Raw genomic sequence first — 25,642 nt, forward strand, 5'->3', positions numbered from 1 at the left:
GTTGGCCAGCTAACTTTTGCTGAGTTAGCGTCTGTCTTATGTGCTGTGTATTCAAGGAAGAGTTAAGGAAAAGTTCTAGTCTTTAAAGATTCTGGATGGAGCATCTGGAGGAGATAATCAGAGCATGGCAGGGACCATGATAGAAGTATCCCAAGGATGCTGTAAACCCACATAGGAGGGGCACCTGCCTCACTATAGGAGAAGAGTGCAGGCAGAGAAGGTGTCAGGAAAAACATGGGAGTTTAGTCTGAGGGAGTAGAAAGCTCATTCATGAAGTCTCCATGGAATGAAGAGAAAATGGCTGAGTAGCAGAACATCCTCTAAAAGAAAACTGAGGAAGAGCAGTCAAAGAAGCTGAAGGAGAACCCGGAGAAAAGAGGTGGCATCAAAGCCAAAGGAGAGGAATTTGTAGTATTACGTAGAAAAACCATATGTGCAGTCTTCCTCGGAATTGTGTGATCTCCACAAGCATATTACAGGTTCTGAAAAGTCCAGCAGTAAAGACATCTCTTATAGTTTGTTTGACCTAGCGTTTGCCATGGTAATTTGAGCAGAGTTAGTGAGCGAGTGAGTGAGTGAGTGAATGAGTGGAGACGTGTGTGTATATGTTCTACTACATCTCCCTGGGACTAGCATTCTACAAAACAATTTAAGAAACACTGGTCTTGGGGCACCTGAGTGGCTCAGTCAGTTAGGCGTCCAACTTTGACTGAGGTCATGATCTCACAGTTCATTAGTTCGAGTCCCGTGTGGGGGCTCTGTGCTGACAGCTCAGAGCCTAGAGCCTGCTTCAGATTCTGTGTTTTCCTCTCTCTCTGCCTCCCTCCTGCTCGCACTCTGTCTCTCAAAAATAAATAAACGTTAATTTTTTTTTTTTAAAGAAACACTGGTATACTCTATCCCATGTATGGCTGCCACAGTGATACTTATGACTCAGATTTTATCATGTGTCTCAGTCACTAAAGAAAACAAAATAAACAGAAGCAACCCCAGGGTGGCTGTCACTGACGCCCAGATAGTGTAGCCAGAGGTGCCCTGTGTCCTACTGGTCATACCACTTGCCACTCCCCCGTCCAGCCCTTCTCTTCTCGAGAACACAGATACATCCTGGGCTTTGGCCAGTCTGGACCATGGGTCTTTCTCCCAAATTCACTGTGTTTTCATGCATCTGCTTCAGTGTTTCTTGATGGTACAAATAAAATAATCCTTGTGTTCTGGCCTCTTTTATCTTCTCCCCACTGTAACTTTTCCCTGTGGAGATCTTAGGTCTTCTTAAAGCTTCTGGTCAGGTGTCATTTTCTGTTTTTTGTGTTTTTTTTTTAAATGTTTATTTATTTTTGAGAGAGAGAGAAAGAGGGGAGGGGGGCAGAGAGAGAGGGAGACAGAATCTGAAGCCAGCTCCAGGCTCCAAGCTGTCAGCACAGAGCCCATTGGAGGGCTGGAACTCATGAACCACAAGATCATGACCTGAGCTGAAGTTGGACTGAAGTCGGACGCTTCACTGACTGAACCATCTAAGCGTCCCAGGCATCACTTTCTATCCAGGCTTCTCAGCCACTTTTGCCACGGACATATTTTACTGATGACATTATTTATACTATATTCATTCATTCTTTTCAGTTGTATATTAAAGTTTTCCTTTTCTCTGTTCTTTTCCTTAGAGCTTATTTCATTTGTTCATTCAATCATTCAGCAATATAATTTTATGTCTTATAATGTCATACATAAGCCTACTGGTATTTATATATCTTTTCTGTAAAAATGGACTTCCTAAATAGATCTTCATTGATGTTGAAAGGACACAATTTCTAAGACTTGTTCTCAGCCATCAGGAGTTTTCTGCATACCCAGAGGGGAGACAGACAACTTACATTAATAAAATGCATACTCTTTCAGAGAGAGGATCAGTGTGTGACAGGAACATTGGAATGTGGAAAATATAGCAGCTAACTTTACCTGAGGGAGACCAGGTAGAGTTCACTGAAGAAGTTTGAATTGGGTCAGAAAGCATAGGTATGAGCTTTCTAGGGAAAAGAGCAGAATTGGGGGCAGGGCATGCCAAATCAACTGAGCACTGTGTGCCAAGTTATGAAGTTGTGCTTTGTGAGTTGGCAAGAAGCTTTGTGAGTTGGGTAGAGCCCGCAGTGTGTGTTGGAGAGAACTGCAGCATAAGGTGGGGGACGAGGCAAGTTCCACAAGACCACATGGAGATTTCTGTGCTGGGACAAGAAGATATTATTGATTGATGCTGTGGGTAGTAATGAGTCAACACAGACTTTTGTTTCCCAGCGAGGGAATGAAGGAAGAAGATAAGCAAGGATCCTAGGTGCTTTCTGCTTAGAAATGCAAAACTGTGATATAAAGACAAGTGTTCATTCCAAGCAATTCTATACCCTAAACTAACATTTTTTACATCTTTTATATCATTTTTTTTATATTACAAAAACTGTCTTTCGGGTTAAGACTAATGAAATTATACCTCAATTGCTAAGGCTGTAGCTATTACTATTACTTCTGTGAGGACAAAATTTAGGACACAACTGTCTCTTCATTTCCCATGGTATCCTCAGTGGAAACTTGATGTACTGTCTTGGGGTTGCTCTATCCAGTTGAACCCGTTCCTGTAAGAGATGGGGCAGAGTGGTGTCAGAACCTGAACGTGCTGTATCCACAAAGAGTCTATGTTCAGCAGTTTGCAGATTTAGCTAAAATAAAACTCTATAAATATTTAGCATTTAAGCTTAAATGATGATTGCTGCTTCGCTACCACTGTATTATCTTTAGACCTTAATAATATACTTCGGGATTTAAAGAAAAGTACATGCTGTGTGAAATGTATAAAGAGAATTTTTCTTTGTTTTTAAGATAGGCAATATACAATTAATTTTTAAAAGAAATGGGATCATTATTCTTAGAAAAGTAATACATTTTTCCATACTATTTGCTCTCTGAAACAGGATTTTATATTCATCTTGCATTCTATTCAGGGACTTTAATTACTAAAGTATCATAGGAATCTTGAAATAAAGGACTATCTATTTATATGAAGGTTCCATTAATGGATTTCAAGAACAATGCTATATTGAGGCTCATACATAATTCCCTTTCTTCATAAAATCACCCCAATTATATTTTAATAATTTGTGTGTCTTTTTCAATTTTGAATTACATTATTTATGTGCTTATTTTGATAATACATGGAAGAAAGCAGATGAATATAATATATAAAATACCCTTATTGAATTATTATTATGATCAGCCAAGCATTATGATAAGCAAAATCTTATGACATAGGGGTAAAATCTCATGTTACAAATGAGAGAAGTAAGGTTTAGAGAGGTTAAGTAGCTTCTCCAGTCATACGACTAGTGGGCAGCACAGAGATTGGAAATTAGATGTCTTTATCACTAAGTCTTTATTCTTTATTATGACTATATAGTCATCGAGATGTTTTAAACGTTTACCTTCCATATTATATGAACCAGTCTTTTACAAATACTCTAAGAAAACTGGTGCTGATTTTTTATTCAGTTCAAAAAACAACTTGTTGCTGCTATAGTACCTTTTAAATCCACTGCACTCCCCCGTCCCCCATTTCAGGGTCTCCAGGATTCATGCTATAAAGTGTCTTGCTGGAGAATGTCCCAAGATGGCTGTCACAAAGACACTCCTCATCAAAAATTATTCAACAGTACCAGTATGACCTCTACAGGCATTTTCCCTTCACTTGCACTTTTTAAGCTATTTTTGGTAAAATATTATTAATATTTTGAAGACCATCAAGGAGGGCTATTTCATGTCCCTTGTAATCCATTTTAATAAGTGCAATTCCAATGTGGTGAGATTTAGTCCTCATACTTTATGTAAATTCCTCATTTGCAGTTTCTCTGCATCATTGGAAATTAAAACAGCATTTTCAATGTAAGAGCCTTTCAAATCTTTGAAGATCTATTTTAGGTATAATATTTTAGGCTATTTTAGGTATAATATTTTTCCAGAAAGATACATCTAGGCCAGTAATGACTCCTAGTAGGCCACACAGAAAGTTGATATCAAGCCCAGTAGTCAGATTGAGTGAATAATGGTTTTGAGGGACCTATTGGGCCTCTTAGCCATACTGCCTTCATCTTAAGGAGGTCATGAATGTTTTTTAAATGCTTTGATTTCAGTAACTCTAGATATTAGAGTGAAATGTATTCTTAAATTCATGAAGGAAGCAAAGGGCCTATAGGATCAAGGTCATTTATTTTGGTTTCAGTTTAAATTATAGTTATGGATATACCTTTTTTTTCTCCATAAAAGAGGCTTTATTCTTTGCTTTCTTTATTTTTCACTATAATATATGAGGCAGTTAGTGGTTCTAAGAACATGAATATCATTACAATTTGACTGACCCAAAAATCTCCTCTCCCTAAGAAACATTAAGGCTCTGACTCTCTCTTCTCTCAGTGCTTAAGACTAAATCCTTATGCCCTGTATCAGTCGTGATTCAGTGGAGAGAAGATTGCCTCCTTCTGGGGTCCTAGAGTCATAGCTGCTAGGGAGGCTTTTGTCCCACTGCCCCTGAAGAATATTTAAACTTATATTCCTGCTGGTTATAAAATCCAATTTTCCTTCAGTTCTCATCTCAACTTCAGTTCTCATCTCAACTTCAGTTCTCAATTGTAAATTATCTTTTTGGGGGTCACAGACTTGGGTATTTTCCAGTGAAATCATATTTGTTGCATATATTCTCTATTTAATAGTTTGTCTACTCATTGTAGGAAATCTGTAATGCAGCTATTATCCTTCCTTATGACTTTAGTTATTTCCATAGAGTATTTAAGTATGAATATTAAAAGTTTAATACCATCGGTCAAATGCCACACAAGGCAGAATACTCATGTGGGCTGGGTATTGTTGTTGAGAAAGTGAAAGATAAGAGTTTCTACAAAAGAAATGAGTATAGCAAGTTCTATGATATCATGTGCTTACGAAACAAAAACAGAATTCAATTAAAGAACAAACCAATTGGTCTCTTTTTTTAAGTTTCTTTATTTTGAGAGAGAGTGCACATGGCAGAGGGGCAGAGAGAGAGGGAAAGAGAGAGAATCCCAAGCAGTCTCCCAAGCACTGTCAGCATAAAGCCCAGCATGGGACTTGATCTCACAAACCCATGAGATCATGACCCGAGCCAAAACCAAGAGTCAGATACTTGACTGACTGAAACACCCAGGCACCCCAGGTCTTTTTATTTTTATGAATATTTGAATAGTACTAGTGTAACTAAGTGTTCTCTGAAGTTATCATTGCATGGAGTCAGAATCAGAATATATAGCTGTATAATTTATAATTTATTTGTAACAAATATATGTAAAATAAGTATATAAATGTATATCTAGTGTTTATAATTTTATAAATATACAAAAATATAGACTTTGTAATTTTATAAATACACATATACAATATAAATATATTTGGTATTTTTTTCAACTTAGTTTCCTATATCATTATATGATCAAGATAGAAATAATAGGATAGAAATAATAGGAACCAAAATTGACAGCAGTTTCTCAATGAATTTTAGTCATGAAATGTTATTTATTTGTACTTTGTTTTTAAATTTTGTTTTGTACTTTAAAGACCTATCAAACACATACCTTGTTTTTCTAAAGTTTTTCTTTGCTTCGTAACGCTGTGCTTTACAGTGATTATGATGGTGCTGATTGCTTGTGATTTTTGTTGCTAGATTGTAACAGATGCCTAGGGCAGATTACTGAATTGAGATTTGGTTTTCTGGAAATCATGAGGAAGAAGAAATGGGCAACAGATGCAGGAGGCTGGTAATCATACCTGAAGACCCTCACTCCAGGGTTAGTGGTTGGGCTAGGGTAAAGCTGTGAGTGACAGAAGCCACTCATCCAAGGACTAATTCTTATCATGGAAGAAAACGGATGGTCTGAGTTCTTCAGTGGTGCTTTCAGAGTGTAAAGTGCTTCCCACTTTAGTAAAAAGTGACAGACACTTGAAAATCTCCTTGAGCAGCTTTAGGTCTACCCTTGAGATTCCCTGACTGCCTAGCTGCCCAGGCCTAAAGCCCTAAAGCCCTAAAGCCCTAAAGCCCTAAAGCCCTAAAGCCTGGGATTGTTCCAGGTCTCAAACATCCCAGAGCATTCGTGCCAGATACCGGCTGGATCCCAGTGCCAAACCTCAGCACATCAGTAGGGACAATTCTGGTGGCTTTCCTAGGACTGGTCTCAATATGTGTTACACTGAATTAATTTGAATTAATTCTGTTAAACTCAAGCCTTTGTCATTTCACATCCACCGTGTCTATATGTGTACATATCATGTATGTAAATATATACATACACCTCCGTTATGTGTGTGGCTTGCCATTTCAGCAACTCCTATTCAGTGAATGAATGTATTTGGTTCACTCTTCCAGTATAAGTTAAAATCAACATTTTGCCAGAATGTGATGTACACGACTGCTTTCAGTCTATTATATATATTTGGCTTGGTAGAGGCAACAGAAGTGAAGGAACAAAAATTAACATGTGTTTCTAGACATGTAAGCAGTATACCAAGCAGTTGCCAAAAAAATGACATTCCATCTACAATATAGTCTTTAACATGCGGGACAGTTTATCACCAAGTAATATATGACTCAATGGCTAAATTTTGAATTTTTAAAATATTAAATTCTGTTTATATTTCCCCATTGGCAGGACATGAGTGAGTTCTCCAACATCTGTCCTGTTAAGAGCTCTTGCGGGTGCTATGGCTGCTGCATGCCAAATGTCTGTTCCTTTTCATGCAATACTGAGTTTACAGCCCCAGAGACCTGCCTTGTCACCCATCCACACCCTTGGTTTTGTGTCTTGAGATGACCAATGTATGTTCTTTCCGCCCCCCTGTCTGGACAGCGGTCCTTGGAGATTAGTTCTGTACTTTATTTGATAGGAAAGAAGTACACTCACTGAACTCTCTCTGAGCATTTGGGCCTCATTGCGGCTTCGTTCCTTGGTGTGCAGAGTAAGAATTCTGTTAGCTGAATCTTCCACCAAATGTATTACTTACATTGATTTGATTTGGAGAATATCTGGCTACTAGGAGAAAAACTATTGCCCCTGCAGGTGTAAAAAGAGAAAACAAATCTCTAAGAGATTGCACTAGCAATTCTTTTCCAACGTGTTAGCCTACTCTGAAGGGATGGTACATGTAAATCGAGGAACAAATGTGAAGAAGGAAAACATTAAATAAGATCATCCCAGTATGCAAAGAAATGGTTCAGAATTGAGATCTGCAATTCTATTAGACTTGCTGTGTCTTGGAAAATAGTAACCACAAGGAAATTCCCTCAATTCAAAGTCTTTTCTTTTACCTAATGTATTTGGAGAGAATGAGTTGAATGATTTCTGAGTCGCTCTGATAGCTCATAAGTAGCTCTCTGCAAATGTTCTTCCTTTAAGCAAAACAACAAAACAATAATCACCTTTTTCAGTCAAAAAGCATTTTGCTTGGCCCAAGCAAAACCTTGGCACTTCACCCTGAAGTATTACTCTTCTTACCCCTCAGCCATTCTTCATCCTTCGTCCTTCATCCTCCAGCATCTTAACTTAATGCCAGCAGGGACAGGAAGCTGCTCTTCTCAGCAGTGACAGTCATGGCTTTTCCTGAGGAGCTGAGTCCATTCTTCTAGGGAGGCAGTAGACTCTGTTTGTACCTAGGGTGAGAGAGCGGGAGAGAGGGCAAGGAGTAGTATAGGCAGGCCTTGTGTTTAGCATATTGTGCTATCAGGTGACAGCTGAGTGACTTTATACGGATGATGCCTGTAGTTCCCTAGATGGTGTGTAAATGGGACATTACAACAGGCTGGTATTCCCCAATTCAGGTGGCCTGTTTAACATAGACGCCAACTTGGCATCACCTTGCTCTTTGCCCACAGTGAGGAGATTCCTGGGATGTGGGACTTTAAGGCCTGAAACTGGGCTAGTCCCAGATAAATGGGGACAGTTGGTCATATTAGTCATAGTTCTTAAAGTAAATTAATGAGAAGTCTCTTCTCAAGGAACATACTGAACCCCAAACAATCAGAAGCTAGTGAATGAAGTCACCATTATGTAAAAAGAAAAAGAAAAGGCAAAATCTGATGTGTTACTGATTGCTGCTGATGACAGTAGGTCATTTTATTTTGGGGGGAGGAATGGTATTTTGCAGATGGTAGGAAGTATTTATCAGCCTGCTGTGTAGTGCCACCAGAGATTACAAAAAGTTTTCACAAAAACTCACCCATTTGCAAAAGAAGATTGAGCTCAAATTTACTTGCAGAACAAAACAGTTCAGATGAAAAGGGTCAAGAGTGAAGATGCTAACTTTATGAATAAAAATAATGTTCTGCTGTTGCTTTTGGGGTAAAAATGTTTATGATATTCAAATTTGGAAAACAAAACTTTTCTCACTTATTCCAATAATGCTGTTGTGTTCTTTTCCCTTTCTTTCTTTCTTTCTTTCTTTCTTTCTTTCTTTCTTTCTTTCTTTCTCTTTCTTCCTTTCTCTCTTTCTTTCTTTCTTTCTCTCTTTCTTTCGGTTTTTCTATCTTTCTTTCTTTCTTTCTTTCTATCTTTCTCTTTCTTCCTTCCTTCCTTCCTTCCTTCCTTTTCTCTCTCTTTCTTTCTTTCCTTCTTTCCTTCAATTTTTAAGCTAACTTTTTGTGAAAACATTGTATGACTTGAGCACATTCAAATCTAGCAAGGTCTCTGCCAGGACAACTGTGGAATCCTCACCTGTGCAAATAGACAGGCTGGTTTTTTCAGCATTTTTGAGGTTTGAAGGGGGCAGGTCTATGCTACTAGCTTGTTGCCATCTGTGGAGTGTGTTGAGTCAGAGATGTAATTTATATTGATGATATGATTTCCTCTGACTTCTGCCTGTGCCTTGATGGTTGTGTTTCACTTGTTGACATGAACTTGGCTAAAATGAATGCTCTGTTGGCCATGGGCGAATTAGTTGCATGTGTGATAGCACCTTTCTGCTTATTATTTTCAAAGTTATGTAATGGGAGAAGTATGTTATTTCTTCAGAATTAGATATCCCTTTTCTAAGGCTTTGCATTTACATAATTCCTTTCTCCTACAGACCTCTGAATAAACCTTATAGTTTTATTCAAAGATGGATTACACTTGCCACCATCACATATGTCAGAAAGCATGCTTGTTATTTTTGGAAGTAGGCAAGTTGAATTAAATCAGTTCTCTGTGGATTGATTGAATCTGCTTCTTAAATGCATTGTGTTCTCATTTCATATTATTCTTTGTAATGTGTGCCACTGTATTATGACCCCTAAATTGACAGGGATATTGGTATTTGCTGCATATTGTATTTCATATTGTGTAGCCACACAAACTGAAGGTTGATGGACAAGTAAATCTCAACTCCATCTACTCCATCTACCCTGTCTTTTTTTCAAATTCGTTGGATTCTTCTTGAGGATAAGGACCATGTCTCAAACCTCATGTCTTCCACAAGGTGTCTGGCTCAATACACAATGGAGACTTTTGCTGATGAATTTACCCTTAATTACGCCATCATCTAATCATGGGGATTATCTTGACTGCTGTCAGATCACTTGTAAATAGAACTTGAAACGTTGAAATTAACTGATAAGTAAGCTTGACTAATTCACATATAGAAAAGTACCTTTTTAGAGGAAGTAGTTAATATTTTTCTTCCTAAGTTTGTTTTTGGCGGTGCATTACCGTGTCTTGAGACTAATTTTTGCAGAAATATTCCTTAGGTAGATAAAACAACTTAGAACATGCACAAAAATTGAGGCTGCTTTAAACTTACAAGACCTACTTTGATTTTCATTAGCAAATTTTTAGTATACAACAAACAGAAATGCTGAAGACAGTATGTGACAAAAGAATAAGTCAGTCACATTAGTGTTCTGTGTTCTCACAGCTCCAGCAGTTTGTTTCCATGATTGGCCTCGTTTCTGATTGTTAAGTGAAACTCAATATTTTTGACACTATCTATATCTGTATCTATATCTATATCTATCTTTATGTATATATGTATACATGCATTTATCTTTTCCATATATCCTTTATATTTTTTATCATATTTATTTCCCTTCTACTCCCTTCTACTTTTTCCCCTTATATTTCCTCATATTTTTGTTACAATTTGAATTTCTGTTTCAAAGTTTGATTTATAATCTTGTAAGTTGGTGAGAATCACTTTTTCCTTATTATGAAAAAATGTCCTCTTTATACGATTAGTCTTCTTTTGTAAGATTTTTGAGGAAAAAAATCAAAACAATTTGTCATTATGCAGGCAGAGAAGTAGTTTCCCTTTTGATAATATAAATAATAACACACTTTCACTTAACCAGCATTCCTTTTCTTTCAAGGATTACAAAGAACATTCTTTACAATGCACAACTCTCACATTGTTCTCAGGATTCTTATCAGCAAATATATTTTCAGCTCCTTTCTTTTATTTAAAAAAAATTTTTTAATGTTTATTTTTGAGAGAGACAGAGACAGAGCATGAGTGGGGGAGGGGCAGACAGAGAGGGAGACACAGAATCTGAAGCAGGCTGCAGGCTCTGAGCTGTCAGCACAGACCCTGAGGTGGGACTCGAACCCATGAGATCATGACCTGAGCCGAAGTCAGACGCTTAACCGACTGAACCACCCAGGCGCCCCTATTTTCAGCTCCTTTCTAACTTTCTTCATATGTATAAGAAAAATGCTGCTGTCCAAAAGAACACTCCCTCCATTTTTAGAGCTGAGGCTCTTAGACTGGGATGTTATGTACCTTGTCATTTTTAATAGCCAGCCACTGACTTTGAGTTTTTGACTTATTGTTGTAGCATTATGCTTCAATCTGCTAGAAGTATTCTCTGTCACTAGCATAGGGTCGGTGGAATATGGTGCGATGACTGGGAAGGTAAAGACAGTAGAATACTTCCATTCCTTAGTAATCAGAAGCCCCACTGAAAGGACCTTAAATGATAAAGATATTCATTAAGTCACATAACAAGAATTCAGAGGTAGGGATGTCTCCTGGTTGGTCAATGCAATGGCTCCACAAGGTCTTCAGTGGCTCTTCTGAGTGGTTCCTCTCATCTCTCTTGCTTTCCTCGGTCAACTCCTCACATGCTACCACAACTCTTCACATGCTGCCTGCAGCAACCCAGGCCTCACCTCTGTACGTGTCAGCCTTGACAGTCAGGAAAAGCCTTTCTCAGAATTCCCCACAGACCTTACTCTGCTTAATAACCACAGTCATGTGACATGTGAAATCTAAGCCCATCACTGAAAAGGAAGTGGAATTGCCATGATTGGCTTAGCCCAGTGGTTCTCAAATGTGTGTCCATGTTAGAATCACCTACAGTCTTTTAAAAATGCCAAATCTCAGGCCTCACCCCAGAGCAATGAAATCACACTCTCTGGGGGTTGGGTCACAGGCATCAGCATTTTTTGAAGCTGCCAGGTGATTCCGTGTAAAGGCAGCTTAGCCTGATCAACAGTCTGTCTCTTGGCTGGACCAGGTAGTCTCCTCTTCCACTGTGTTTGACCAGGTGGAAGGGGTTCGGGCGGTTAGGAAGCCACAACACAAGGTCACTACAGACACTGGCTGTGAAGTAAGGGTGCCGTATTTTGAGTTGTGTCCTCTCTACCCGATGGTGTAACCTTGGTCATATTTTAAAACGAATACAGCTTCACCTGCAAGAGAGAATAACCATTCCAAATTAACAATGAAATGGAAAAAAAAATCCTTAAAAGTTTCTAGCACTTTACCAGCCAACATGAAGTAGACATTCTGTTAACACGCGTAATAGTGCCTTGGTAGGAGAGAATCATAGGAAGAAGAGGAGAAATAGAAGTTATGTGGCACCTGAGTGGCTTAGTTGGTTGAGTGTGTGACTCTTGGTTTTGGCAAACGTCATGATCCCAGGGTCGTGGGATCCAGCCCTACCTTGGGCTCCCCACTGAGCATGGAGCCTTCTTGAGAGTCTCTCTCTCTTCCTCTGCCCATGTCCCCCACTCACGCTCTCTCTCTCACTCTTTCTCTCAAAAAAAAAAAGTTATTGTTGCTGTTGTTATATTTATTAGTAGTAGTACAGTTATTACTCAAGAAGATGATAGACCAGGTTAGAAGTTCTCACTTCTGGGTTGCACATTAGAAGCACCTTGCGAGCTTTAAAAAATGCCAGTGCCTGGCCACACCCAGACCAACTAAATCAGGCTCTCTTAGAATGGAGCCCAGGCATTGATATTTTTAAAAAAAGATTCCCTCGGTGATTCATTGCAGGCAGGAATGCAATCCATAGGTTAGAGACTGGGAGAATATAAGGGAAAAGTGTAGTCAGGTCAGTTTGCCTCACCATTCCAGATGAGTCCCAGTCCCAGTCACCTATGTAGCCCCAGGGAAACAAGGGTTTTGAGCTGGTTTGGATAATTCTTTGCTTGCTTTATGCCAGAAAACCTCTTCTATCCCCTCTCTGCAAGTGACCAGACTTTATTCTAGCCATTTCATTTACACACATCATTCTTTGGGCTTCAAGAGTGGATTAAAAAGGGATGGAGTGCCTTCTTGTTTCTATTTAAAGTTTGTATACAACAGTTTAATATAAGAATTATATTCTGTTTACTGCGCTTATTTTTAGTTTTCTATATGTGAATTGTGCAATTCATTTGCCTAGTTTTTAGAATGTGTGTTTTCCATTAGCCACAATGCAAAACCAATTACGGATGTGTTATGTAGAAACCTGCTTTAAATATTCTCCTAGCTTTCTGTAAGCTTCCCTAAGAGTTATAATTTTTAGGTGCATTGTTTACTAGGCCATGGGTATGTTTTGTCATATGTTGAAAGATCACACCAGCTATAAAAATAAGATGGTGAATAAAAAGCCACAAAAGCTATAAACATCTGTAAAAGAAGTTTTCTAGGCAAGGCTGCTCGTTAGAGGGAAACTCAGTGCATTTTGATTGTGTGCAGCTGGTGGCACATGCGTGTTCAGAAACAGGGCCATTAAGAGGAGCTGTTAGATATATGGCATGCCGCACTGTGGGCCGTAGATCTGTACCCTCAGCTGTGTGTAACAGCAGCCCGTGGCACCACACTCGCGAAGCCTTCTCTAAATTCTACCTGCAACTCTGTTGCCAACCAGATGTTTTATAGAACTGGGTACTCATCTTTTGGTCACAGAGCCAGTCTTACCGAGAGAATTAGCTGGCTCCTAGGACAGTGGAAAAATCTGGAAATATCAGCATGAGCTTCATAGTTTCTGCCACCCTGAAGGGCACACGTCAAGCCTGACCTCTGGTCAGTGTCAGGGCCACTGCAGGATGCGGCCTGGAGCTCTCATTTATTCTCAGAGGATCTAGTATGTGAAATGCCACGTGACGTATGATGTTGACCCAATCAGACAAACGACCCTATTATATACGAGAGCACAAGAGACCCCCTGCTCTGAGCACACATCTGAGTGAACAACCTGAGCATGCTGGGCTGGGGGGGAAGAGGCTGAGTGTGGGGAATCTACTCACCAGGCTGAGTTTGTGTGGCTGGTGGTGGGACCAGTCAGTGTTAGCACCAGGTCGTCTCTGAGCAGGCATTTCTGACTTCTGAGAGGACTTAATGTTTACAGGATCCACCTTTGCGATACCAGAAACAGTTTCCCTAAAACAAGGCCAAGATCCTTGAAGCAGAAGGAGAATGATGTTTTAAGTTTTAGAATAAAATGAAAACAATTTTTTAAAAAATCCTTTAACTTTTTATAAGGAAAAATTTAAGCCCACAGAAGCAAAGAGAATAGGGTAATGAAATCTCCATGTAACCCCACCCAGTTTCAACAAATATGCATTTTTTTCCATTTATAACCTTTCTGCTACCCTAACCATAAAAATTTGGAATTTTTATATGTAATATTAAAAGGATATTTAATTCAAGGTTTGCATGTAATTCTGTTGGTAGTTATGCTTTATGTAAGATGTATTACATAACTTGTTCACTTAAATGATGATACAACTAAATCATGGGCATTTGTAATCAAAGATATTTTTATTCTATACCAGTGCTATTCAAAGTGTGGCTTGAAGACCAGTACCAGCCCACTTTGTTTCTGGTCTGTGATGACATAGGTACAGAAATTGTGACGAAGTACTTAGGACTTTTGCAGCTTTTTGACATTGCTGTGCATCTAAGTAATTTCAAACTTCAACCTGTTTCACAAAAGCAGTGGTCAGCAACACACTGGGAAAAACACAGTCTTTGACAGCGGATAGTTCGGAAAGTACTTTTCTGTATGGTAATTCTGTGATTTTGACCCCCAGGGGATGTTTGACAATGTCTGGAGATATTTTGAGTCATTACAATTTGGGAATAAACTTGGAGGGGAGAAGTATGTGCTACTGACATCTAGTGGGTACACAGGACAGCTTCCTAAAACAAAGCATTATCTGGCCCTAAATATCAATGATACTGAGGTTGAGAAACCTTGCGCCAGACCACAGTGGATGGTTTAGGCCCCCTGTGCCTTGTCTCAGGAAGGTCTGGCAAATGGGTCTTATCAGGGTGCAGCCTGGCAAGAGTTCAAGGCTGTTTGTATGTGATCTTTCCTTACACAAGAAGCTCCACATTCTGCTTTGGAGATTAGTGAGACATTTTGCAGATGGAAAAGTCTAAGGGTTAAATGACTTTGTCCCAAATGTTTTAAAAATAAGATGATTTGGGGGTACCTGAGCGGCTTAGTCAGTTAAGCATCCGACTTCGGCTCAGGTCATGATCTCTCAGTTCATGAGTTCGAGCCCCGCGTCTGGCTCTGTGCTGACAGCTCAGAGCCTGGAGCCTGCTTCAGATTCTGTGTCTCCCTCTCTCTCTGCCCCTCCTCCACTCACACTCTGCCTCCATCTCTCTTGCTCTCTCAAAAATAAACATAAAAAAATATATGATGCTTTTATATTTAGCCACAAGTTGCCCATTTCATCTCTGCCAGAGTAGAAAGTCAACCACTGCTGCAGTAACAGAAAATGGGAAACTAGAAATGTACAAAATTTCTGTTTATTTAGAAATTTCGTATTTAAGAAATTCACATCGAATCTCTGTTTCGTGAGGTTTTTAGGATTTTCTTTTAAACTTAGAAATAGGAAATTATCATCTGACAAAAGTCATTTTTCTGAACTTTATTTTTTTTTTAACGTTTATTTATTTTTGAGACAGAGAGAGACAGAGCGTGAACGGGGGAGGGGCAGAGAGAGAGGGAGACACAGAACCGGAAGCAGGCTCCAGGCTCTGAGCCATCAGCCCAGAGCCCGATGCAGGGCTCGAACTCACAGACCGCGAGATCGTGACCTGAGCTGAAGTCGGCGCTTAACCGACTGAGCCACCCAGGTGCCCCTCGGAAATTTAATAGGATAAATATTAATAGCTAGAAATATCTACTCTAGAAAAAATAATCCAGTGAAATTCATTTGGAACAAAAGATAACTTTTATATCCTAACACACTTCGTGTGTGTGTGTGTGTGTGTGTGTGTGTGTGTGTGTGAGAGAGAGAGAGAGAGAGAGAGAGAGAGAACGAGACTTATTTCCACATCTGATTCCTCTTCAGTGAGTTTCTTCTCTCAGATTGTATTTCGTGTCCAAGTTGCTCACATGGAAGTTATTTCATTAACAGCACAGACACTCTGGCCTTGTTACAGCTTTGAGCAAGACAAGTAGAGGAAAGGTTTGTCCATCAAGTGTCTTCACACACTGTATAACAACCAAGGAGCAGATGTTTTTTTGCTTATAGGTTGAACCCTGTCATAAGGCAACTGTGTTTATATATGTTCACAATACTATTGGCTCTGATACTCCTCACCATCCTCACTAGTCTGCCTGTTTTCTTATAATTGCTTACTCATTTTTACTTACTCAATTTTATTGGAGTCAGGCTACCACGTCATGAGAGACATTTATGAACCATCATTCTATGACTTCCTTATACCATATACCTTGGCCTCTGACTACAAAGGAAAAAGCTCATTTGCTATATTTTCTATTTCTCTTTGATTGGGCCTGACATAAAAACAACCATGGGTAATATTCAGAATGTGTACCTGTGGCATGCAGGTAATCTGCCCACCATCCATCCTTGTCTTTGCTAGTCTGTGTAGTGGAGGGCATGACTCTACCTCCTGGCAAGCAATCCTTGGCTAAACTAAGAGGAAACCTCCAACAAATTTCTATTTAGAGAAATTTGGAGATACCTCCAAGATTTTTTTTAAATGTGACTTTGTTTCTAAAATGATTTTTAAATTTTTTAACTCAGTTCTTGTTGGAAAAAAAATACAACTTCTGAAGTTTTAGATAGATAGGTAGATAGATAGATAGATAGATAGATAGATAGATAGATAGGCATTAACAGCACAAAAATAGGACTTTTTATTAGCTACATAACAAGGTGCAGGGTGTAGAACTCTATAAATCCTACCTTCTGAATGAATTCTGCCAAATGCTGTTTGATTAAGGTGGACTGATTAGACTACTGATTAATTCTACTTTTGACAGATTACACAGTTTAACTGACAAATAGATTGCCTCCATTTAGTAACGATTCCCCAGTTACGATGACAAAGGACAAGCTATTTGTCAGTTAAACTGTGTAATCATTGAGAAACAGAACTAATCAAGGGCCTAATCATTCTGTCTTCAGTTAAACCCAGCTAATGACTTCAAATGTGTAATTTATACTACATATTCCACTCTGAAACAGTGTTACAATTTCTGTAATACTTTACTGAATCCGATTTTGTGCCCATATTAAAGATTTTGAAATGGAGGAAAAGATAGAGGAAGAGAAGTAATGGAGCTATGATATGATTAATGTTAAGTGGTGATAGTATATGAGTTCTTTGTGGGGGAGGAGTGTTGCGACCTTTGGAAGTCCAGTGGCATCCAAACTAGCTTGAACCGTTCAGCCACACCAGCCTGCAGGTTGCTTTCCAGTGTATACTTGGGGATGTAGCAGAAAGTTCAGCCCCAGCTCTGCTGCCTAACGTGACAATAACTCAGAGATTCCCTAAGTTTTCTGTGTCACATGGTCTCTTGCTGTGTCAGTCACTATGTAATTACCTAACTATTGTCATCCTCAAAGAAGCTATGGTAAGGGCAGGCAGCTGCAATTAGAAATTGAAGTTCTCTTACTTCCAAGCATGGATTCTTCTGGACTGGGAACTTAGGACTAGGCATACTTAGGAAAGCTCTAGAGGCTATATGATTTTCTTCATGGTTTTCAGAGAAAAAGAGAGGGGGAACAGGTATAGGTATCTTTGTACCACTCAGCTTACTCTCTGTGCCCAACTATGGTTACCATGTGAGGGGTAGTATTTCTTTCATGTGACTGATTAGGATTAGTTGGGAAGAAATTAGTAAGAAAGGGGGAAAAGGAATTTTTTTTTCTGAAAAAGAAAATGCACTTTTTTCTTTCTGTTTCAGTTCATTTGGTTTTCTTAAATCTGAGGTGAGTGATCTCTGACCTTCTGGCAATGCCTCTGGTATAAAAGCTGTTTACTGGAGCAGGAATTTCCTAACACTTGGAACCATTCACTGTAGAGTGGGATCTTTTCAAGGGTGGGCATTAAAGTCTTTCCAAGGAGCCCTGTAAGACGTTTTGACCAAATCTGTCAGGAATTATATCCCTCCCTGCAACATCTTCAGGAAAATTGGATATTGTTTAAGATACAGGGATAGAAGAAATGGACAGACATATGAAGGGCAAACAGGGCTTCTTATTATTATACTTTGCTGTGGCCTAAGGACTCAGAGAACCTTTCTTTCTAGACCGACATTGAAGTGTAATTGTAGAGCCTTTGTGAGCTAATAATCTTAGGACAAAACCCCGGGGAATCCTTAGCTTCAAACGGTTCTTGGTAGAAAAGCGGGAGTCAGGCAGATGCAGAACTGCTTCATTAAATGGGTCCCTCCTCCAACTGTAATTCTCAAATTGTTTGAATTGGAGGAAGCTCTCTAACATTATAAGTTTCAGCCCCAGCTTTCCTGCCAACACACACACAGAAACACGTGATAGTTATTGTACTTTCAGCGTCTTTTATGGGAGAAAACACATAGGTGAAGGTAATATAATTTCTGTGACATTTGTAAATAAAGCGTATTGAAATAATCACCAATAGTGTTAATAAACCATTGAAAAATGCCAGTATATGAGTGGGTGGATATATGTGTGTGTGTAAAACATTATTTATTCACTGCAAGGCAATGCATAATACACATTTGGGTTTTTTGAAAACTCTCATGATAACCGCAAGAGCGCTTTACTAGAATCTCCATACACTGGCTCAGAACCTTTCTCAGTATCCGTGGGGCACTGCAGGGTACTCACCTAGACAGTTAAGTACTTCCTGAGAGGAAATTTGGGAATGAGTGAGAAGGATGTTCTTAATCAATGATGCTGAGATATTGTTTTTCACGGCTTTTCTTCCTGGAAACCTCCTATTACCTTCTTAGGACGTCATCCAGATAATTGGTCTTGGGTTGTTCTCTGCCAGACACTCGCCTGTCGTTGCAGCCGCTGCAGTGATGTGCCTCTCACTTCTTCATAAGATCTTGTTTTCTAGATAAATTGTAGAGCGAAAAGCTTTCCTGTTTTTCTTCTCATATACATCATATGGGTATCTCCTTATATGTTTTTAAAATATTAGGTAAGTAAAACATTTAGATATAATAAAAGTCCCAGCAACCCTAAGAAATTTCTAATTTAAATACTTAACAACTACATTTTCTTTTTCTTTTCTTTTATTTTATTTTATTTTTTTAATGTTTATTTATTTATTTATTTATTTATTTATTTATTTAATATATGAAATTTACTGTCAAATTGGTTTCCATACAACACCCAGTGCTCATCCCAAAAGGTGCCCTCCTCAATACCCATCACCCACCCTCCCCTCCCTCCCACCCCCCATCAACCCTCAGTTTGTTCTCAGTTTTTAACAGTCTCTTATGCTTTGGCTCTCTCCCACTCTAACCTCTTTTTTTTTTCCTTCCCCTCCCCCATCGGTTTCTGTTAAGCTTTTCAGGATCCACATAAGAGTGAAAACATATGGTATCTGTCTTTCTCTGTATGGCTTATTTCACTTAGCATCACACTCTCCAGTTCCATCCACGTTGCTACAAAAGGCCATATTTCATTTTTTCTCATTGCCACGTAGTATTCCATTGTGTATATAAACCACAATTTCTTTATCCATTCATCAGTTGATGGACATTTAGGCTCTTTCCATAATTTGGCTATTGTTGAGAGTGCTGCTATAAACATAACAACTACATTTTCAAGTTGTGTGTTTTTTTTTAAACTGGTCAATATTTGAAGAAATAATAGGCACCAAAGGTTATGCAATATGTGAAAAGAGATTGTGTTGATCTAGACTAAATGAAAAAAATATATTTTTTGGACTGCCAAGAAAATGCATTTTTTTCTGTTAACTTTGAACAGTCATTTAAAATACAGAGTCCCCCCCCCCCAAATAAATAAATAAAACTTTAAAAAAGTTGGGGGGCTTTGTGGTTCAGTCGGTTAAGTGTCTGGCTCTTGGTTTTGGCCCAGGTCATGATCTCACAGTTTGTGGGTTTGAGCCCCGCATCGAGCTCTGCGCTGACAGTGAAGAGCCTGCTTGGGATTCCCTCTCTCTCCCTCTTTCTGCCCCTCCTCTGCTCACGCAGACACATGCTCTCTCTCTCTCTCTCTCTCTCTCAAAATAAATAAATAAAACTTAAAAAATAAAAAATAAAACACAGAGACCTTATACAAAACTCTATCCATGCTGGATATAGTAAAGCAAATAGCAAATATCTGAACTTAAAAAAGAAAAAGGTAACAGTAATCCCCAGAATCCAACAAACAAAACTGAAGCTGAGTGCCAGAATGGTCACATTGAGAATGTAGCACCTTACAAGGTGTTTGTCAGTATCTGTAAATTCGAGCTTTGGTTTTGAATGGTGATGGAAAGGGAGGCAAGTTCTGGGCTTAGATTATAGGGGCAAGATGGAACCACATCCCACCACAGTGCTGAGACCCTAGAAAAACCACACTCAAAATGAAGTCAGGGACTGGAAATCATCTACCTTTGGCAAACAGAGGTGCTTGGGACATTTAACTGTCTCAGTAATTGCTGGCTAGAGAAAAGAGTTCTCCTTAGAGTTTATAACCACAGTCTTTGCCTCAAGTGTGTTTAGAGTTCAGACTTAAAATACTTCCCTGACCAGAAAACCCTAAGGCAAGAAATAAACTTAAAATGGTCTTTGATTGATAGCATCCCAGAATGCCTGGCAGAAGCAAACACAATGCTGTCTGAAGGGACTTACCCTCAACTTAGGGGTCACAGCATTTTAACAGATAAAGACCACCAAACATGAGCCTATGATTCCAAATTCCAGAAACACCCAAGGAAACAAGAGCCATGAACAGGAGACAGGAGAAACCACAAATAGCAGAATTAGATATCCAAAAAGCTTAAGATAATGATTTATCAGATGAAGTAAATTATATAAATGCCTAGAATATTTTTTTAAATACACATAAGAACATGAGTAAAAAAGATTTTATCCACAATTAAGCATAATTGAAAAGAACCAAATAAAAACTTAAAAAAAATTAAAATATAATACAAATTAAAAATCAAATGATTTATTAACAATTTATTCATACCTGAAGATAATTGATCAACTGATTCTAAAGAACTTGCATACAGTACAATACAAAACAATAGAAATGGTAAAGGGAGGTTAAGAGACATGAGAAATAGGGTCTGTTATACATATAGTTGGGATTTGTTGACTTTCAATAACAAATAAGAAATAAAGTCATTTTCAATCAAATAAAAATGGAATTTACCATCATCAGATCCTGTGAAGGTCAGATAGGCAAGAAAGCATGAAAAGTAAAGAAATTTTTAAGCATGTGTGAAACTAAACCATACTGATTGTGTAAAGTAATAAGGATTCCATATTGGGCATTAAAAATAAAGATACAAATAAAACACTGTTACACATAACCTCTAAGACAGGAGCATTCTACAGGACTTGTTATTCAGTAGAAGGGAAAACATAGATAATCTTTAAGCTGTGTTCAGTGTACATGGTAGAACTGTTAAGGATAACCACTAAGAGGATAGAAATAGTGTTCATAACTTCTATGATAATACAGGGGAAAAATTATCAATCCAAAACATACAAGAAATTATAGGGGGAAAAGAACTTTGAAAACAAGCAAGATAAAATCAATGCACAAAATAAAATGTTAGAAATATATTCAGATATATTTAAAACAAAGAAATATATTCAAATACATGATTAATAACAAATATTAATATATAGATACATTAATTATATATTATAATAGTAATTATAATAATAAATGATAATACATATTAATGAAGATTAAGAAGCAAAACTTGTTATCTTAACAAAAGTGATACAAGTATGGTTTGAAAAAAAATCCAGTTGGATACTATTTATGGAGACATTCCTCATATCTAAGGATATAGACTGTTTGAAAGTAAAAAAATGGATATACCAAGCAAACACTAATACTATATTATTTTTTGCCTCCTTCTTTTAAACTAAGGTATAATTGACCTATCACATTGTATAAGTTTAAAGGGTACAACATACTGATTTGATACATTTATACTGCATTTTGGAGTGTAAAATGGTTTATCCACTTTGTAGACTTTGGACATTCCTAAAACAGTTGAAGGTGCAACCCACTTCTAGATACACACACCACAGGGAATTACACTTTCTCTGCATTCAAGTATACACATACAAAAAAGTTCAGAGCAAAGTAAGAGTGAAAAATTGGTAAAAAATGAACTGCCCATCACTAGATGATGTATATAAGCAAATTGTGGTGTAGCCATTGAGTGTAATACTATATGATACTAAAAATGAATGAGTAGGAACTACATATGTTCACAAAATAAAATTGAGGACCAGAAGCCCATAAAGATTATGTTGAGCAAAACTAAGTAACTTTCAAAAGAACTCACAAAGTTTATATACAGTGTGATGCTATTTAAATAAGTTTAGAAAGCAAAATAATGCTAAGTCTTGTTTAGAGATCCTTCCATACTCGTGCAGTAAAAACAGAGAAAAGCAAAGGACTGATAAGTTCACCATCCAGCACTGTGGTCACCTCTTAGGAAGTGGGCAGGTGCTGCAGTTAGGGAGTGGAGGGGTTGGGGGAGGGAGTTGAGAGGGACACCTGCACTAGTAATGTTTGATTTTGTAAGACGTAGCCAGTGGACACACACATATCTGTTTCATTCTTTACATACCATTTTTTTAGGCCTGACAATTTTTATAATATTCTTTTAAATACTAAGGAGAAAATGTGTATGGAGCTTGTCTACATAACATGAAATTAAATACGAACACACACACACACACACACACTACCTCAATTTTAAAAACTTTATAACATTTTTGAAGATGTATTTGAAAAAAATCTCATTGCAAGTTTACTTTAAAGAAATCGTACTTTTTTCCCTCAAATCTTTTTATTTATGCACTGCTTGGTAATGACTGGCTGTTTTAATGGAACAATGTTAATCTATTTTCTAAGCAAAAAGACTGGTGATACAAATTCTTGGTATCAAAGATGGCTGAGGAATGTGAACACTTTTTCTTCTCCTGTGAAGACATTTTTTTTCCTTAAGAGCCTATGACAAACAATTAAAAAATACCTCATTTAAAAACATAATTTAGATGTTACAAAAGAACATCCTACGTAAGAAGAAAGATTGGGCAATAAAAATGAAAATACTTAAACCACAGTTGAGCTGTAGCTTTTTAAACTTAACCCAAAATCTGATGAAAATTTTGTTCTGAAGTTTTCATTTCATACTATCTTGGAATTCCTCCAAGATAGTAAACAAGTTGCACCATCTAGATCAAGGGTCTCGAATATCTCAGTAAATTTTTGTGACCCCAAAGACCAAAAGAAAACTTAAGAGTTCACTTCTTTGAGTAGTTAGATCATGGCAATCATTCAGAACCTTGCTTCCTAAAGAAAAGTGGTGCAGTCTAATGTTGGGGCTGTGAACTGCCATGAGCTAGTAGTTCAGTTTGTCCAGCAGATGTCGAGTAGTGCTGTTTCCCCTGAAAATAACTTCTGGAACCCCATGGATTTGCTGCAGCACCCGACGAAACTAGATAAAATACCCCCCGACACACACACCACATACACCTTTATAAGGAGGGCTTTATGTTCCCTTAAATTCATGGCGATCTCTTGTCGCTGACTGCAGGAGAAACCTTACAAGTGCTCAGACTGCAGCAAAGCCTTCAGCCAGAAGCGAGGCCTGGATGAGCACAAGAGGACGCACACCGGAGAAAAGCCTTTTCAGTGTGATGTGAGTTTGGTTTCTCTTTTCTTCCGTCAGTGTCCTCCAGTGACAGATGTGTGTGTTGTGTGCATGTGTGTGAGTAAGGCATCTGTGCACCTGGCTGTGTATGGATGGGTGTGTGTTGTTTTGCAGTGCTGGTCTTTCTGTTAATGCCTTGTGCTGCCTGCATCTTTTGATGTAATCCATATAACCACTTTGTCATAATTTTGTTCATCCTAGTTTACTAGCAGCAGATTAACCGATTTTCTTTAAGGCACATTTGCACTCAAAGTTTTAATGCAATTGAGTTGTTCGTTCAAGGTATAAACTCATGATGATTCCAGGCAGCTTTCATATGTCTGCCCAAATCTTTGACAGGTTAGTGGCAGTTAAACCAGATTTACCAGGCCATAGATATTACTGATTTTGCTACAGCCAAACAATGAGTTTCTAAAACATGAATGAACTCCTTTGTTTAAATAATGTTGCTAATTGTTTAGATTTTCTGTGTATGACATTTGAATTGAAAATTATCAACTTAGTTGTTTACAGTATTTATGAAAGGAAAAATACTACCACACTCAATAAAATGAATCTGAATGTTAATTAATCTAGGAAAAAAATGGTTTTTCAATGAACAGTGTCACCATTCTGTGTAAGATTGACAGTTGATAGAAGATTGACACAGGCTTTAGGGAAAACACTTGGATGCTTGTTTCTTATACAAAAATAGCAAAAAGAGTATTAATGTAGCTCAATGTAAGAAGAAACATTAAAGTTGTAGTGTGTAAAATTGCACAGTACAGAATGCTCTTTAAATGTGGAGGGAAACTCGAGTACTTAGTCCCATTGGCATATCCCAACGGATAAGTGTAGGGTAAGCAGTCCACATGAAAGGAAGCTCACAAACACAAGATGTTTTCCTTGTCCTTCCATGAAACTTTGGTGGTAAGGTTAAGGCAACAATGTACTCCCAGTGGGCTTACTCATAAAAGTACCTTTATGAACAGTGAACCTCTTTAAGGCAAGAAGTATCGTAGAGAAAGAAATGTGCACATGTAGAACTCGATCCTGAACTGGAGGTACAGCTCCTGCTTAATAATTTCAGTTGGCTTAATAAGTCAGTGCTTTTACTGGAAACATTTCCATATAGGCACAACCTCTTTAGATTACTTAATTGTACAACTGCACAAATAACTGATGGGAGATAGAAATTAAATATTGACTGTGTACAGACATCTGCCTATCATCACATTCAATTCAACTTTCATTTATGCTAGATATTTTTGTTGAGTACTTTCTAAGTTAAACTGGACCATGATGTCATTTTTTTTTAAAAACTATAATGTTACAAACATGATTTTTTTCCTTCTATTCCATCATATTTTCAAAACTCTCTGATCATTATCTGTGGCCCAAACTAGTCCATTGACTAAGATCCAAGTTTACTGCCTCCCAGACCTCCTTGAAATGCATCCTGCTTTGTAAAGGACTGGCTGTCTTTGTTCCAAAATCTTACCCTCTTAACCCACTCATTCTGAATAGAAGTCATCCTTTCTCTCTCATTCCCAATCTTCCTCTTTCCTGAATAACTCTCAAATCTATTACTTCCTCTCAGTTTCTTTTCCCACTAGCAGTGCACAGCCTGGCTCCTCCCTGTGTTTTATTACATTCAATCTCCAATGTGTGCGTTCTTTACCCTGCCAGGGTAATGTTTTTGTTTTTTTTTTTTTTTAATTGAAACAAAATTCACAGAATGTAAAATCAACCATTTTAAAGTGAATAATTCATTGTCATTGGGTGCATTAACAATGTTATGCAACCATCACCTCTATCTCCTTCTAAAACATTAATGTCCCAAAATAAAACTCCATACCCATTCGGCAGTTAATCCCCTCTCTCTCCAGACCCTGACAGCTACCAATCTCCTTTCATTTCTACAGATTTACCTATTCTGGATATTTCATGTAAATGAATCATACCATGTGTGACCTTTGTGACTGGCTTCTTTTACTTAGCGTAATGTTTTCAAGGTTCATCTACATTGTAGCATGTATCTGTACATCATTCCTTTTTATGGCCGAATGATATTCCATTGTGTATACCACAGTTTGTTTATCTCTCCATCACTGATGAACATTACGTTGTTTCTGCCTTTTGGCTATTGTGTATTGCTCTGTGAGGAACATGTGCATAAAAGTATTTAAGTACCTGTTTTGAATTCTTTGCAGTGCTGGGGGCACTTGGGTGTCTCAGTCAG

The 25,642-nt window shown here is 38.0% G+C and overlaps 1 protein-coding gene across 4 annotated transcripts in view; it reads left to right on the forward strand.

Annotated features, from left to right (window-relative positions):
• The window catches only part of PRDM5 (PR/SET domain 5), a 204,996-nt gene that overhangs the window by 170,806 nt on the left and 8,548 nt on the right, over window positions 1-25,642 (forward strand). For 3 of the 4 annotated variants that reach the window (XM_042935608.1, XM_042935607.1, XM_042935604.1), the window contains one exon: window positions 23,305-23,409. The exons of the other annotated variant lie outside the window; for it this stretch is intronic. In XM_042935608.1, coding sequence (XP_042791542.1) covers window positions 23,305-23,366 — 62 coding nt within the window. In that variant the 3' untranslated portion in view covers window positions 23,367-23,409. The remainder of the gene's footprint in view (window positions 1-23,304; window positions 23,410-25,642) is intronic. 4 annotated transcript variants of the gene reach the window in all.

The sequence above is a fragment of the Panthera leo genome, chromosome B1 (assembly GCF_018350215.1).
Source record: "Panthera leo isolate Ple1 chromosome B1, P.leo_Ple1_pat1.1, whole genome shotgun sequence".
Classification (NCBI taxonomy): Eukaryota; Metazoa; Chordata; class Mammalia; order Carnivora; family Felidae; genus Panthera; species Panthera leo.